Genomic DNA, 14,717 nt, shown 5'->3' on the forward strand with positions numbered 1-14,717 from the left:
TATTGTCCTTTCTGAGTATTCTTCTGCCCTGCTCAACAAACTAGTTCTTCGCGAAGTTCGTATTTATGAAGCAAATGTCAGAAGTCGAGACAAGAATAATAGAATAATTTATTGGGACTGCGTCGCAATGACGAAACATCATAGGTCAAGACAGTCGTAACCCGAGGACCTCCTGTATAGGAAGTGTTTATAAGAGTGTGGGAAAGGTTTATATGAGTAAGGGGAGGGTTTATAAAGCCTTAAAATAGATATAAATAATAAAATAAATATAAGATCGCTACTTCGCGAATTTTCGCCTATCACGGGGGGTTCTGGAACCTAACCCTCGCAACAGACAAGGGATTTCTGTATATATATATATATATATATATATATATATATATATATATATATATATATATATATATATATATATATATATATATATATATATATATCTCTATATATAACTTTCAGTTTTCTTGGAATAGCTATGTAGTTTCCAAATGAGATTTCATATAAAAGTATGAAAATTAATAGCTATGGGTGGACGGCTGCCTGTGGCTCTGCAGACACTGAGCCCGTCAAACATCTCACTCTTGAAAAATCACATCAAACCCTTTCAGATAAACAGTAAAACCTAAAAACAATGCAGCAACTCTATTACTGGTAAATTAAATCGTGGAAAATGAAAAAATACGAGTCACACCATCATTTTTAACAATTACCATAAATTGCATTCTGCAGTGTTAGGTGTGCACATTATATAGGTGCTTGCCAAATTGCCCTACACAGCCTGATATAATTAATTTTCCTAATCAGAAAACTCAAAATACACAAACTAACTAATAAAAACATGAATTGTGTGTAACCTAAAAATTTGGGGTTGAGGTTTATTTTCATTTGTAGTGGAACCCTTGCATCAAAGCCTGTCTGAATATAAGCTTAGATTTAGGTGATAAATGTAATCATTCACCATAATGCTGTGAAATATTACTATTGGCCATGCTAGGGTGGATATGTCATGCCCAGAGGTTTTTGATTTTCTCTTTTTTTATTTACTATTCTCCAACACGACCTCGATCTGCGTGTATCGAAACACACAAGAAATTAATCAAGACCAGGAGAGGGTATTCGCCGGCTGCCTGGGATTGAACCCATGACCAGCGTGACGAGAGAGCCACTCCCTACCGAGTCGGCCAAAGAGGTACCCCCCTGGCATAGTCAGGCATAGTCACCACACTACAGATAGGCTCAGTGATGATGGCTGCCTCCTTGACCTACTTCACAGCAGTCACAATTCATACTCATTGAGGTTTACTGGCAGCAAGCTAACTGTACTATTACCAAGCACAAGTAACAAGGTCACACATCCTGTCAAACATCCTCACTCGGGTGTAAATTTAACAAGCTAACAGATGGGTTCTTGGGCGATGTACTGGCAAACATGTTTCTAGACTTTTCTGACCAAAGAAAATTAAGAACATTATCAGGAAATTTAGAACGGATGGATACCATTGACCCGTTTTGGAAACACCAGTCCCTAAAATTAAGTTAACATACTTTCAACGAGTAGATGTGGCTGTAGTGAAATCTATCGTACACAGGGTGAAACTGACGAACTGTGATAATGATCCAGTGCCGATAGGTGACATCATTAAGAGCAGAAACTTTAGTGATTTCTTAAATATTATGACAGAGATGGTTAACATCAGTTGTGAAAACAAGTTTTTCCAGGGGAGTGAGAAAGCGGTGATCATGAAACCTATTGTCAAGGGAAAACTGGATCCACAGTGTTTAACCCTTTCGATGCTAAATCCTCGCGGCAAGGACTAGCTTAACTTGCCGGTGGTGCTAAATCCTGGCTGCGAATTCCAGTCACACACAAATTTCCCGCGTATGAGAGTGTTCCAACACTATTTCTCACCCCACAGCATTGCCAATTCAGTGGGTTTTCCAGTAAATTTGGTGGAAAATCATATCAGCCTGGCGCAGAAAATCTACGAACGAGTAACTGGTGGATGTTGTTGTTCAATATAGCGTCATTTTTGCATAGCTTCACCTATCACCTGACTGATTCATTGAACAAATACTTGTAAGTTTTGCAGTTGGCAATACTACCTTGCCAGCAGTACATGAAGAGATCTCCACAGTTGCCTCAATATGGCTGACCGTCGCACACACACTGACATAAGTGTTCACAGGCAACACCCCCTGAACGTGCCTGTACATTCGCAGGAGAGGCATACATAACTGAATGCTATAGATCTGGGCCTCCTCTTTCCAATGGTGGTTTTTGTTTTTAGCTGTGACAAATAGTTTTTGAGATACAGAGGTTAAAAGAGACCCCCCTCCGTCCGCTGGCCTGCCCGAGTGCGCCTGGAGGATAGTTGCGTCCCTCGCCATGTGCAACAATAGGGTTAAATTCCTTTAGACCAGTATCCAACTTGATTTTTCCATCTAGGATACTTGAGAATGTGATTTTAGATCAGCTAATGGAGCATCTGCAAGTGGTGCAGGCTTTTCTGGATAATCAGTCTGCTTACAAGAGGCTTTACTCCACAGAAACTACTCTCTGTTCAGTGGTAAACAATTTACTTGTTCTTATGGATGAAAGGAAGTGTGATGTTCTGATTTTGTTAGACTTGAGTGCTGCGTTTGATGTAGTGTGGCGACTATGCCTGATGAACGAACCTCCCATAACCCACTTAGCCAGGGGTGTACCTCTTTGGCCGACTCAGTAAGGAGTGGCTCTCTCGTCACGCTGGTCGCGGGTTCAATCCCAGGCAGCCGGCGAATACCCTCACTTTGTCTTGATTAATTTCTCGTATGTTTCGATACACGCAGAGGACGTGTAGGAAAATAGAGAAACAGAAAAATAAAATCCCGGGGCATGACATTGACACTGTGGAAAACAGTTTATTGCTTCAAGATTGTAAAAACATTGGAATTGTGGGTGGTGGTGTACTTGATTATCTGAGGAGCTGCCTTGAGTACAGAACATACTGTGTGCAAATAGGTAAATCATTTTCCGCTCATAAGCTTCTGCAAGGAGGAGTCCCTCAGGGAAGTGTACAGGGTCCAATCTTATTCTGTGTGTTTACTATTGGACTTTCACATTTGCTAAGAAAGCATGGAGTTGATTTTAAACTGTATGTCGATGATACACATTTTTTTTGTCGCTGAATGATGTGGAAAATACTAAAGATAAGCTGAGCAGACTCATGGATGATGTTGGGAAATGGATGAATTCTAAGCAATTGAGGCTGAATGAGGACAAAATTAAATACCTGATTGTTGGGAAGAATAAGGATCTCAGGAGGCTAGATATCTCCACTCTTTGGATTAATGATAACACTCAAAGTCAAAGACCTAGGTGTGATAAATGACTGTACTCTTTATCTTTCAAAGAACAGATCAACCAGGTGGTGAGAGCAACAGGCAACCCTCCAAGAAATATTTCATTTGTCAAGAAATACTTGGATGATAAGACCATGAAGATGCTTGTAAATAATCATGTAAGTAGTAAGCTGGATTACTGTAAGTCACTTTATTATGGCCTACCTAAATACCTGCTGAGGAACCTACAACTTGTCAAGAACAGAGCTGAATGGCTAATAAAGGGTCTGCTGTCATGTGAGAGAATAACACCTGCACTTATAGACATACACAGGCTACCCATTAAGGCACGAATAGTCTACAAAATGTGTCTTGACTTATCAAGCAACGTGACTTGGTAAACCTGGATATATGAGAAATTTACTACAGGACTTTAATCTGGACACCGCTATGTCACTGAGACACAGTGCAGCACAGTGTAAAGTCTATGAGCCCAAAGTCAACCTGGAACTGGGTTTTAGAGCGTTTGAGAAGAGTGCCCCACGGCTCTATAAAAGTTTGGAAAGTTTCGTTTAGTCGCCGCAACATCTGTGGTCATATGCTGGAGAGACAGGAGGGGGAAGGAATTATAGGAGAAGGAAACAGATCATAGAAGACGGGACACAACCCCCGATTAATACCTGGTACCCATTCACTGCTGGGTGGACAAGGGCGTAGGGTATCGGAAAAGCCGCCCAAATATTTCCACTCCACCTGGGAATTGAACCTGGGCTCTCTCAGTTGCGAGCTGAGTGTGCTAACCACTGCACCACGAAGCCCCATACGCCTCTATAATGAGCTACCTGAGGATGTTAAAAACAATGGCAATCTAGCAACCTTCAAGAAAGCATTGACGACTCACTTATTCACTAACTCCTTTGACGTTACAAAGATGAGGATTGAGGACAACTTTCAGTGCCAACATTATTGTTATAATGTTGCTAGCCCTGCAGAGTGCTACGCTGGCAGCAGAGCAGGGCCTGAAACCTCATCAATGGTAAACGCTAAATGGTAATAATACATGTTTGTTAGGGGTACATAGGGCAGTAATTAGCAAGCCTTCTGCCAGCCTTCCAGCTAGTTGTATAAATGCCTTATTTCATCTAAAGTGTCCAGCCACTCTAAAAATGCAAAACAATTATTCACAGCCAGGAAAATACTCTTTATCTTACCTGTAAATGGATGAAGAATTACGATGGTGGCATCAGCCTTCCTCTTCTGCCTGACGTCTGGCCGAGAGGGGTAGTTTGTTGTTGTCAAGGCGCTGTATCTTCTTGTAAAACGCGGAGCGGGAACTGTTCCCAGATAAAAAACCAGTGCTCTGCCTAATACAGAGTACTTCTCAACGTAATTCAATTTTATAAAGTATTTTATTTTTTGGCATTTTGTCTACATTCTGGTAACAATTAAAATCACGACTTCACCAAAGACACGGGAGTACCCTTGTCCTTGATGCTCAACCATGTTCCAGTATTTTGGCATGCCTCTCAATACTGCCATGCCTTGTGGGGAAGGCAGTTGTCCTTGACCTTCCGTCAAGCAATACCACCCTAAGGAACTTCATCTCATTAACCCCTTCAACACGAGGATGCGTATACTGCGTCCTTGCGTGCCCCATACCATATCCGAGGATGTGCATACTGCGTCCTGGCTTGCTTTAGCCAATATACGAGTTATTTTATCTCTATATTTATGCTTACATCTCAAAACTATCAATTAATTTATGTTTCTTTATGTGCACCATTTAATTCTGCATGTTTTCATTTATAATACATGATGATTATGTTGAGTTTATGGCTGAAAACTTGTTATATTCAATAGCGACATTTGAAATTTGGCGCGCGCGGCGATCCTGGATACAGCGCGGGGCACTGTTTTGGCCCGGCCATAGTGAAGGGGTAAACTCCCCTCCTCTTATCGACAGTCTTTTATCTCTTAAATTCCACCACCATGTTGCATCTCTTTCTATCTTCCATCAACAGTTTCATGCTGATCACTCTTCTGAACTTGCTAACTGTATGCCTCTCCCCCTCCCACAGCCTCACTGCCCTTAACTTTCTACTCTAACTCATCCCTATACTGTCCAAATCCCTTATGCAAGAGTCAACCAGCATCTTTATTCTTTCATCCCCTTCACTGGTAAAGTCTACAACCTGACCTTTTTCAAGAGGAAAGTATCAAGACACCTCTTCACCCAAAATTGACCTCTCTTTTGGCCACTCATCTATACACTCATTTATGGGGCAGTGATTGATTAGATTAGCAGTCTTTTTTTTCTTGAGCTTTTTCCTTTACTGTAAAAAGAAAGAAAAATTGTAGTGTCTCATCTCATTTGTGCTGTCTCCCTTTTTTTTTTTTTACAGCAGAGGAGTCTGTTCAAGGGCATAAAAAAAAGGTAACAAATGTAAAAAAAATAAAAAGCCCGATACTCACTGCTCCTAAAAAGAGTTAGAGGAGTGGCCGAAAGATAGGTCAATTTCAGGAGGAGCGGTGTCCTGATACCCTCCTCTTGAAAGAGTTCAAGTCATAGGCAGGAGGAAATACAGATGAAGAAAGATTGTTCCAGAGTTTACCAGCGCGAGGAATGAAAGAGTGATGATGCTGGTTAACTCTTGCATAAGGGGTTTGGACAGTAATGGATGAGCTTGAGCAGAAAGTCGTGTGTGGCGGGGCCGCGGGAGGGGGGGAGGCATGCAGTTAGCAAGTTCGGAAGAGCAGTCAGCATGAAAATATCAATAGAAGATAGAAAGAGAGGCAACATGGCGGCAAAATTTAAGAGGTAGAAGACTATCAGTAGGCTGAGAGTGGCTTATCCCTTTCCTATAACTACCTGTCAAACTCCTGCTACCCCACGTCTCTATCTAGGTGACTGCTCCCTCCATCCCCCCCACTCTTCACCCTGTATCCCTTCCCATCCACCCTAAACCTCTATCACTCCATCCCCTTTGCTCCCATCCCCTCACTCTCATCCCCTCTCCCCTCCCCTGGGCTGAGAAAGTTTTAAAGTTTTGTTTAGTCAGCGCAACATCCGTGGTCATATGCCGGAGAGAGACAGAAGGGGAAGGAATTATAGGAGAAGGAAACAGATCCCAGGAGATGGGACATAACCCCCGATTAATACCTGGTACCCATTCACTGCTGGGTGGACAGGGGCGTAGGGTATTGGAAAAGCCACCCAAAGTTTTCCACTCCGCCCGGGAATCAAACCCGGGCTCTCGGTTGTGAGCCGAGTGTGCTAACCACTGCACCACGAAGCCCCCCCCCCTGGGCCGGGAGATCAGTGCAACGGAATGGAAGACTTGGCATGTGTCTCCATCTCACTCTTTTGCTGACTTACCACTGAAGGAAGGTCACAGTGTGGGTGGGCACAGTGGGAGGACACAGAGGTTGGTATTATAAGACACTTTTGCTACTCACCTCAACTATTTCTAAAGGTCAGAGAGGGGATCTATCGGGTTACAATGAGTGTTTCTTTAGGTTCATGGTACAGAAGAAGGGTCAAACTACCACCAGGGTCATACAACTACTCTTGGAAATGCCCACAACTCCTATGAAAGCCTTGTCAAATATGTGTTTTCTTAGGTTCATGGTACAGAGGAAGGGTCAAACTACCACCAGGGTCATACAACTACTCTTGGAAATGCCCACAACTCCTAAGAAAGCCTTGTCAAATATGTGTTTTCTTAGGTTCATGGTACAGAGGAAGGTCAAACTACAACCATGGTCCTCCAACTACTCTTGGAAATGCCCACAACTCCTCTGAAAGCCTTGTCAAATATGTGTTTTCTTAGGTTCATGGTACAGAGGAAGGGTCAAACTACCACCAGGGTCATACAACTACTCTTGGAAATGCCCACAACTCCTACGAAAGCCTTGTCAAATATGTTTTCTTAGGTTCAAGGTACAGAGGAAAGGTCAAACTACCACCAGGGTCATACAACTACTCTTGGAAATGCCCACAACTCCTACGAAAGCCTTGTCAAATATGTGTTTTCTTAGGTTCATGGTACAGAGGAAGGGTCAAACTACCACCAGGGTCATACAACTACTCTTGGAAATGCCCACAACTCCTACGAAAGCCTTGTCAAATATGTGTTTTCTTAGGTTCATGGTACAGAGGAAGGGTCAAACTACCACCAGGGTCATACAACTACTTCTGGAAATTAGTAAACGTTCCGTATTAGTAAACATTTCGTCGCCAAATTTCACATATTTGACAAAGCTTTCATAGGAGTTGTGGGCATTTCCAGTAGTTTTATGACTCTGGTGGTAGTTTGACCCTTCCTCTGTACCATGAACCTGAAGAAACACTCATTAGAACGCGACAGACCCACTCTTTGACCTTTAGAAATGGGTGATGTGGGAAGCGAAAGTGTCTTATAATACGGCCCAGAGTGTTATGTATTTTTTGTGAGAAGCATTACTAGGAAAGGAACCTTCATGCATTTAAAATAAAGGTGCACAGCCACCACCACAATTACATTCAACTGATCATTAAGGGTTAAAGAAGTTCCGTGAGGGATGGTGTAGCAAACTTATAATTGAAGACACAGTAAATGTTTAACCCAGTAGCAGCGATGGGCCAAATTTGTGGCTTTACTGTGTAGCAGCGATGGGCCAAATTTGTGGCTTTACTGTGTAGCAGCGACGGGCCAAATTTGTGGCTTTACCGTGTAGCAGCGACGGGCCAAATTTGTGGCTTTACTGTGTAGCAGCGATGGGCCAAATTTGTGGCTTTACCGTGTAGCAGCGATGTAAATTTGTGGCTTTAATGTGTAGCGACGGGCCAAATTTGTGGCTTTACTGTGTAGCATGACAGACCAAATTTGTGGCTTTACTGTGTAGCAGCGATGGGTCAGATTTGTGGCTTTACTGTGTAGCATGACGGGCCAAATTTGTGGCTTTACTGTGTAGCAGCGACGGGCCAAATTTGTGGCTTTACTGTAGCAATGACAGACCAAATTTGTGGCTTTACTGTGTAGCAGCGACGGGCCAAATTTGTGGCTTTACCGTGTAGCAGCGACGGGCCAAATTTGTGGCTTTACTGTGTAGCAGCGATGGGCCAAATTTGTGGCTTTACTGTGTAGCAGCGATGGGCCAAATTTGTGGCTTTACTGTGTAGCGATGGCCAAATTTGTGGCTTTACTGTGTAGCAGATGACAGCCAAATTTGTGGCTTTACCGTGTAGCAGCGACGGGCCAAATTTGTGCCATGATATAAACCCCCAAAAATAGATGATACATAAACTGATCACAAATGCTTTGATATATATCATGCCATGGTTTGTGCGAGTGATGATTTTTTCTCATTTTTCTCGCTTAGAGGGACCATTAAGAAACATGATCCCCGCTGCTACATGATTAACCCCTTGACTGCGAATTTCCTACAGTCAGACCTCACCAAGCTACAGGAATGGAACAAAAAGTGGCTGCTACAATTCAATGACAGAAAAAAATAAAGTCCTGCACCTTGGGAGAGAATATCAAGCACACCAATACCACATGGGACACATTCCACTATCCACCACAGAGGCAGAGAAAGACCTGGGAGTATATGTTACCGGGCTACCACTGAAAGCCAAATCCGTGCCAATCGCAGCGGATGGGTTAAATCTAACTTACAGGAGAAGTTTATGCAAAGTTTAAATAAATACCTGTGTGTTGCCTCATATGCATCTTTAGAGTAGAGCGTGATGCAGTAGAGTACCCACAGTAATTACACAAGAAAGGCTTCACTTTCTTGTGTACAGATTCCTGATGATTTCTAAGCATTCTCTTGTCGGAAAATGGACGATGGCATATCTCACACTGGTGCTGCGGTGCTTCCGTTTTCTTCATATGTAGAGTCTGAAAGGAAATAAAAAAAAGTGTGGATTTTACTGCCTTTAACCCGGTAGCAGCGATGGGCCAAATTTGTGGCTTTACCGTGTAGTAGCGACGGGCCAAATTTGTGCCATGATATAAACCCCCCAAATTAGATGATACGTAAACTGATCACAAATGCTTTGATATATATTATGAAATGGTTTGTGTGAGTGATGATTTTATCTCATTTTTCTCGCTTAGAGGGACCATTAAGAAACATGATCCCCACTGCTACCAGGTTAACAAAAGTGATACGTGGAATGATTAAAAACAAAAGTGGGAAGCTTGAGCAATGTTTGAAATGTATATATATGAAAGCATCAAGGTTTCCAACATCTCATTTTCCAACTGTTTCATAGAAACCTCAAAATAATTAGTCTATCACAGAAAAGTGTCACCACTTCACAAAAAAAACAGCTAATCATCCCTTTGTTACTATCTTGTGTAATATCAGAACCATCCCGCAGCACTCACCCCGTCGGGATGGTATGGCTATTAGATGTTTCATATTTACATGCGCCATGCATGATCTGAGTCTTGGTGCTAATCTGCTCTTGTGACAATATCTCTTTTTTGCTAACCTAGTGGTGATGGGTTACTATTTGGATATGTTTTTTTTTTTTTTTTTTAACGTCGTGGCCTATTGCGCCAGTAGGCTTCTTCCCGGTGGATCCTGATGGTCGGCCCAAGGCTTCTTCCCGGTGGATCCTGATGGTCGGCCCAAGGCTTCTTCCCGGTGGATCCTGATGGTCGGCCCAAGGCTTCTTCCTGGTGGATCCTGATGGTCGGCCCAAGGCTTCTTCCCGGTGGGGCCTGATGGTCGGCCCAGCACGTTCTGGCACAGGCGAGTGTTTATAGTGGCGCCATCTTGCATTGGCTCATGCTGCCCTCCCAGAGCTCATCTTTAATCCTAGAATCTAGAGTCCGGGTTGATAGGTGGTCTTCTGGACAGCATGTGGGTAGTTTTAAGCCACTCGGCGGCGGCTGAAAAATCCCAGCTTGGTGGCACCGGGCGGGGATTGAACTCACGTCCTCCTGAATGCGGCGCCGTCATTCTATCCATGTACATACACTACTCTTGACATGTAAACTAAACCTAAATCATAGTTATTAAATTTTTGAACTAACAAAATATGCCTCCTGAGGCAGATGTGAAACCCAAAGATATGATTCTCTCATGATGTGTAACAGAAAAAACAGCAGTGAAACACTGGTGGTCTCAAAAGTTGCTATTGCTATGCCATGTCAGACACACACACTTGCTTATACCTCTTGGTTGAATGGATAGTGTGACAGCGCCGCATTAAGGATGACGTGAGTTCAATCCCCGCCCGGTGCCACCAAGCTGGGATTTTTCAGCCGCCGCCGAGTGGCTTAAAACTACCCACATGCTGTCCAGAAGACCACCTATCAACCCAGACTCTAGATTCTCGGATTAAAGATGAGCTCTGGGAGGGCAGCATGAGCCAATGCAAGATGGCGCCACTATAAACACTGCCTGCTCCAGAACGGGCTGGGCCGACCATCAGGCCCCACCGGGAAGAAGCCTTGGGCCAACCATCAGGATCCACCAGGAAGAAGCTTTGGACCGACCATCAGGCCCCATCGGGAAGAAGCCTTGGGCCGACCATCAGGATCCACCGGGAAGAAGCCTTGGGCCAACCATCAGGATCCACCGGGAAGAAGCCTTGGGCCGACCATCAGAATCCACCGGGAAGAAGCCTACCGGCGCAATAGGCCACGACGTAAAAAAAAAAAAATAAATAAATATATATATATATAAAAAAAAAGCACCGTCTGCTGGCTGGTAGGTGGCACTTAGCGGCAGCATCATTTGCAATTCTGAACTTGACTACACCTTCCTAATATAACTTAGCTACCAATAGTAACTCATCACCTCTAAAATAGTAACAAAGAGACATCATCATGAAAGCCGGTCAACACCAACATTCAGATCATTCTCAGCAACTGCAAGAAAAGATGGCTATAGTGAAACCAATTTGTCGAGTCCATTTTGGCGTAGGCTCCCGCGGGTCCTTTCCTCCCCTCTGCTCTGCCACACAGTCCCAACATCTATCTCTTCCTCTCATATGTAAGCTATAGGTAACATATGAGAGGAAGAAAATGGGGGGCTGGAAAAGTGAAAAAGAAACCCAGCAAAAATGTAAAAATTCATTAATTATTTTCACTTTAGTTGCTGGTGCTAAGCCCTCTCGACTTTTTTTTTTTTTTGTGTGTGTGTGTGTGTGTGTGTGTGTGTAAAGCAGCAAGGGAGAAAGATAAAGGGCAGAAAACAAACAACAGAAAAATCCCACACACTGCTAAAGTAAAACAACAAAGAATGTGACCTAGAAGAGGAAGGAAAGTTTGGTTTAGTCGGCGCAACATCTGTGGTCATGTGCCGGAGAGAGACAGAGGGGGAAGGAATTATAGGAGAAGGGAACAGACCCCAGGAGATGGGACACAACCCCCAATTAATACCTGGTACCCATTAACCGCTGGGTGACCTAGAAAAGAGCTCAATTTCAGAAAAAGAGATGTCTTGCTACTCTCCTATACAGGGGAGGCTGCGATAGTTACAGGTGGTTCTCCTACTTTGCTGGTTTTTACTTTGCAAATCTTCTAGTTTGTAAGGACCTTGTTTTTGTGTATTTATCTATTTACCTATTTGTATTTACCTATTTGAAGTCTACAGGGCTCAAGCTAAGCTCTAATAGTCCCGTCTCCATATCTACATTCGTCCAGCCTTTTCTTCATTGTGTGTGTGTGTGGGGTGATAATACTGTGAGCAAGTGATGGAAAGGGTGTGCTGTTTAGGGAACGTCAAACCAAAATCTAAAACCTAAGATGATACTGACTTACTTGAGGACTAACCAGGGTGGGAAAAGGGAAAAGATTAATTAGAAGCGGCAGAAAAAGGAGGAGGAGGTAGGTGGTAGTAATGGGGGAGGAGGAAAGGATGAACTGAAAGAATAATATATAATAAGATTATTCTGGACACACACACACACACACACACACACACACACACACACAACCAGAAGGACCGGGGTTCGATTCCCCGACCAGGTGAAGATGAGTTGGGTTTATCTTCTTTCACGTGTAGCCCCTGTTCACCTAGCAGTGAGTAGGTACGCGACGTAAGGTGAGGAGTCGTGACCTCATTGTCGCGGTGTGTTGTGTGTGAGTGGTCTCAGTCCTACCTAAAGATCAGTCACCGAGCTCTGAGCTCCTTCCGTAGGGGAATGGCTGGCTGTTTCGAGAGACCCGCAGCAGACCAAGAGGTGAATTACACACACACACACACACACACACACACACACACACACACACCAAAGGAATAAGGAAGAGTTTAAGGTAGCGAGAAATGAATATGTGAAAATAAGGAAGGAAGAAGAAAAGGGATATGAAAAGGATATTGTGGAAAAGTGCAAGGAACAACCTAAACTGTTTAATATATTCATAAATAATAAGATTAAACCAAGAGAAACAATTGAAAGACTGAGCGATGGGAATGTGACAATCAATGAACCTAAAGACATGGCGGAGTTATTAAACAAAAAGTTCCAGCAAGTTTTTACTTATGAATCAATATTTAATGAGCCACAAGAAAACAAGATAAATGTTCATATGGAAGAAGTTACAGTAAATAAAGAGGAGATATATGAGTTGTTGGTGGAGCACGAAGAGAGGAAAGCCGTAGGACCAGATGGAGTCTCAGGGTATATATTGAAAGAATGTAGAAATGAGTTGGTTAGACCGATATATGACATCATTAAATGCTCAATAACAACTGGTACAGTGCCTAAGGAGTGGCGGAGGGCCGAAGTGGTCCCCACATACAAAAGTGGAAGGAAGGAAGAACCCCTGAACTACAGACCCGTATCATTGACCAGTGTAGTATGCAAAATATGTGAGAAAGTGAGAAAGAAACAATGGACAAAATTTCTAGAAGAGCATAATTTAATCACAAGTAAACAGTATGGATTCAGAAAAGGGAGCTCATGTGTGACAAACTTACTGAGCTTTTACTCAAGAGTGACAGATAAAATACAGGAAAGGGACGGATGGGTTGATTGCGTCTACCTAGACCTGAAGAAGGCGTTTGACAAAGTTCCACAGACAAGACTGCTAGAAAATAAAGGAGGATTGAAAGGGAAAATGAAGAACTGGATGAAAAGCTACTTAAGGGGAAGAGAGATGAGAACAGTGGTTAAGGACATAAAATCGGAATGGAGAACCGTAGAGAGTGGAGCGCCTCAGGGATCGGTATTGTTACCAATACTTTTCCTAGTATATATTGACACGCCAGAGGTTGTAAATAGTTATATGAGCCTGTTTGCAGACGATGCAAAACTGCTATCTTACATACTGTGAAATTCTGCAAGAAGACCTAAACAAGATCTGGAAATGGAGTATGGAATGGGAGATGAAATTCAATGTGAAGAAATGTCATGTTATGGAAATGGGAAAAAGTGAAGGAGGACCAACATGACATATAAAATGGGAGATGGTGAAATATTAAAGAAAGTACACAAAGAGAGAGATCTGGGAGTAATAATTCAAGATAATAAACAGCAAGAGAGTCATGTTAATCGGATATTTGGTGACACGTATAACATGGCGAGAAATATTGGAATAGTATTCCACTACATGGTTAAGGATATGGTGAAAAAATTAATTACCACTATGATCAGACCAAAACTGGAATGTGCAGAGGCAGTGTGGTCTACCCATAAGAAGAAACACATAAAGAAAATAGAAAGAATACAAAGGATGGCAACAAAAATGGTTCCAGAGCTGGAGGGATTGACATATGAGGAAAGACTAAAGGAAATGGACTTACCAACACTAGAACAAAGAAGAGAAAGGGGAAACCTAATACAAATCTATAAATTATTGAGCAAAATGGAAGAAGTAGATAACGAGGAGTTACTACTAAGAGAAGGAATTACCTCCAGAAACACAAGAGGACATAGCAAAAAACTGAGGAAGGGAAGATGCTTGAGAGTCATAAAGAAATTTAGCTTCCCGCAAAGAAATAAGGAGGTTTGGAACAGACTAAGTGAGGATGTAGTATTGGCGAGGAGTATGCAAAGCTTTAAGGAAAAGTTGGATAAATGCAGATATGGAGACGGGACCACACGAGCGTAAAGCCCAGGCCCTGTAAAACTACAACTAGGTAAATACAACTACGTAATTACACACACACACACACACACACACACACACTGCAGGGAGGAGGTATAAGGAAGGAAGGAAGAAAGAGAACAGAGACAGCGGGATGGATGTGAGGGGGAGGCAGGGAGGGGAGGACGCAGCTCCCGCACAAGCCATGTCCCAGAGCTGAGGTGGTGGTGAGACATTGCACTTACAGACAGCCACTTGGCAACTTGAGGGAAGAGGAACTCCACACACATACACATAATCATTTCTTTCTCATTATTTTAGTTATTTTCTGTTAGAATTGATTGTTACTGTCAAGTACAAATGCGC

General features: G+C 42.9%; 1 protein-coding gene across 1 annotated transcript in view; it reads right to left on the reverse strand.

The window, feature by feature from the left end:
- LOC126987492 (mucin-17-like) overlaps positions 1 to 14,717 on the reverse strand; it is an 89,859-nt gene that overhangs the window by 59,102 nt on the left and 16,040 nt on the right. Inside the window, exon 4 of the mRNA XM_050844457.1 lies at positions 9,011 to 9,203. Coding sequence (XP_050700414.1) covers positions 9,011 to 9,203 — 193 coding nt within the window. The remainder of the gene's footprint in view (positions 1 to 9,010; positions 9,204 to 14,717) is intronic.

This window comes from Eriocheir sinensis, chromosome 65 (genome assembly GCF_024679095.1).
Source record: "Eriocheir sinensis breed Jianghai 21 chromosome 65, ASM2467909v1, whole genome shotgun sequence".
Lineage (NCBI taxonomy): Eukaryota > Metazoa > Arthropoda > Malacostraca > Decapoda > Varunidae > Eriocheir > Eriocheir sinensis.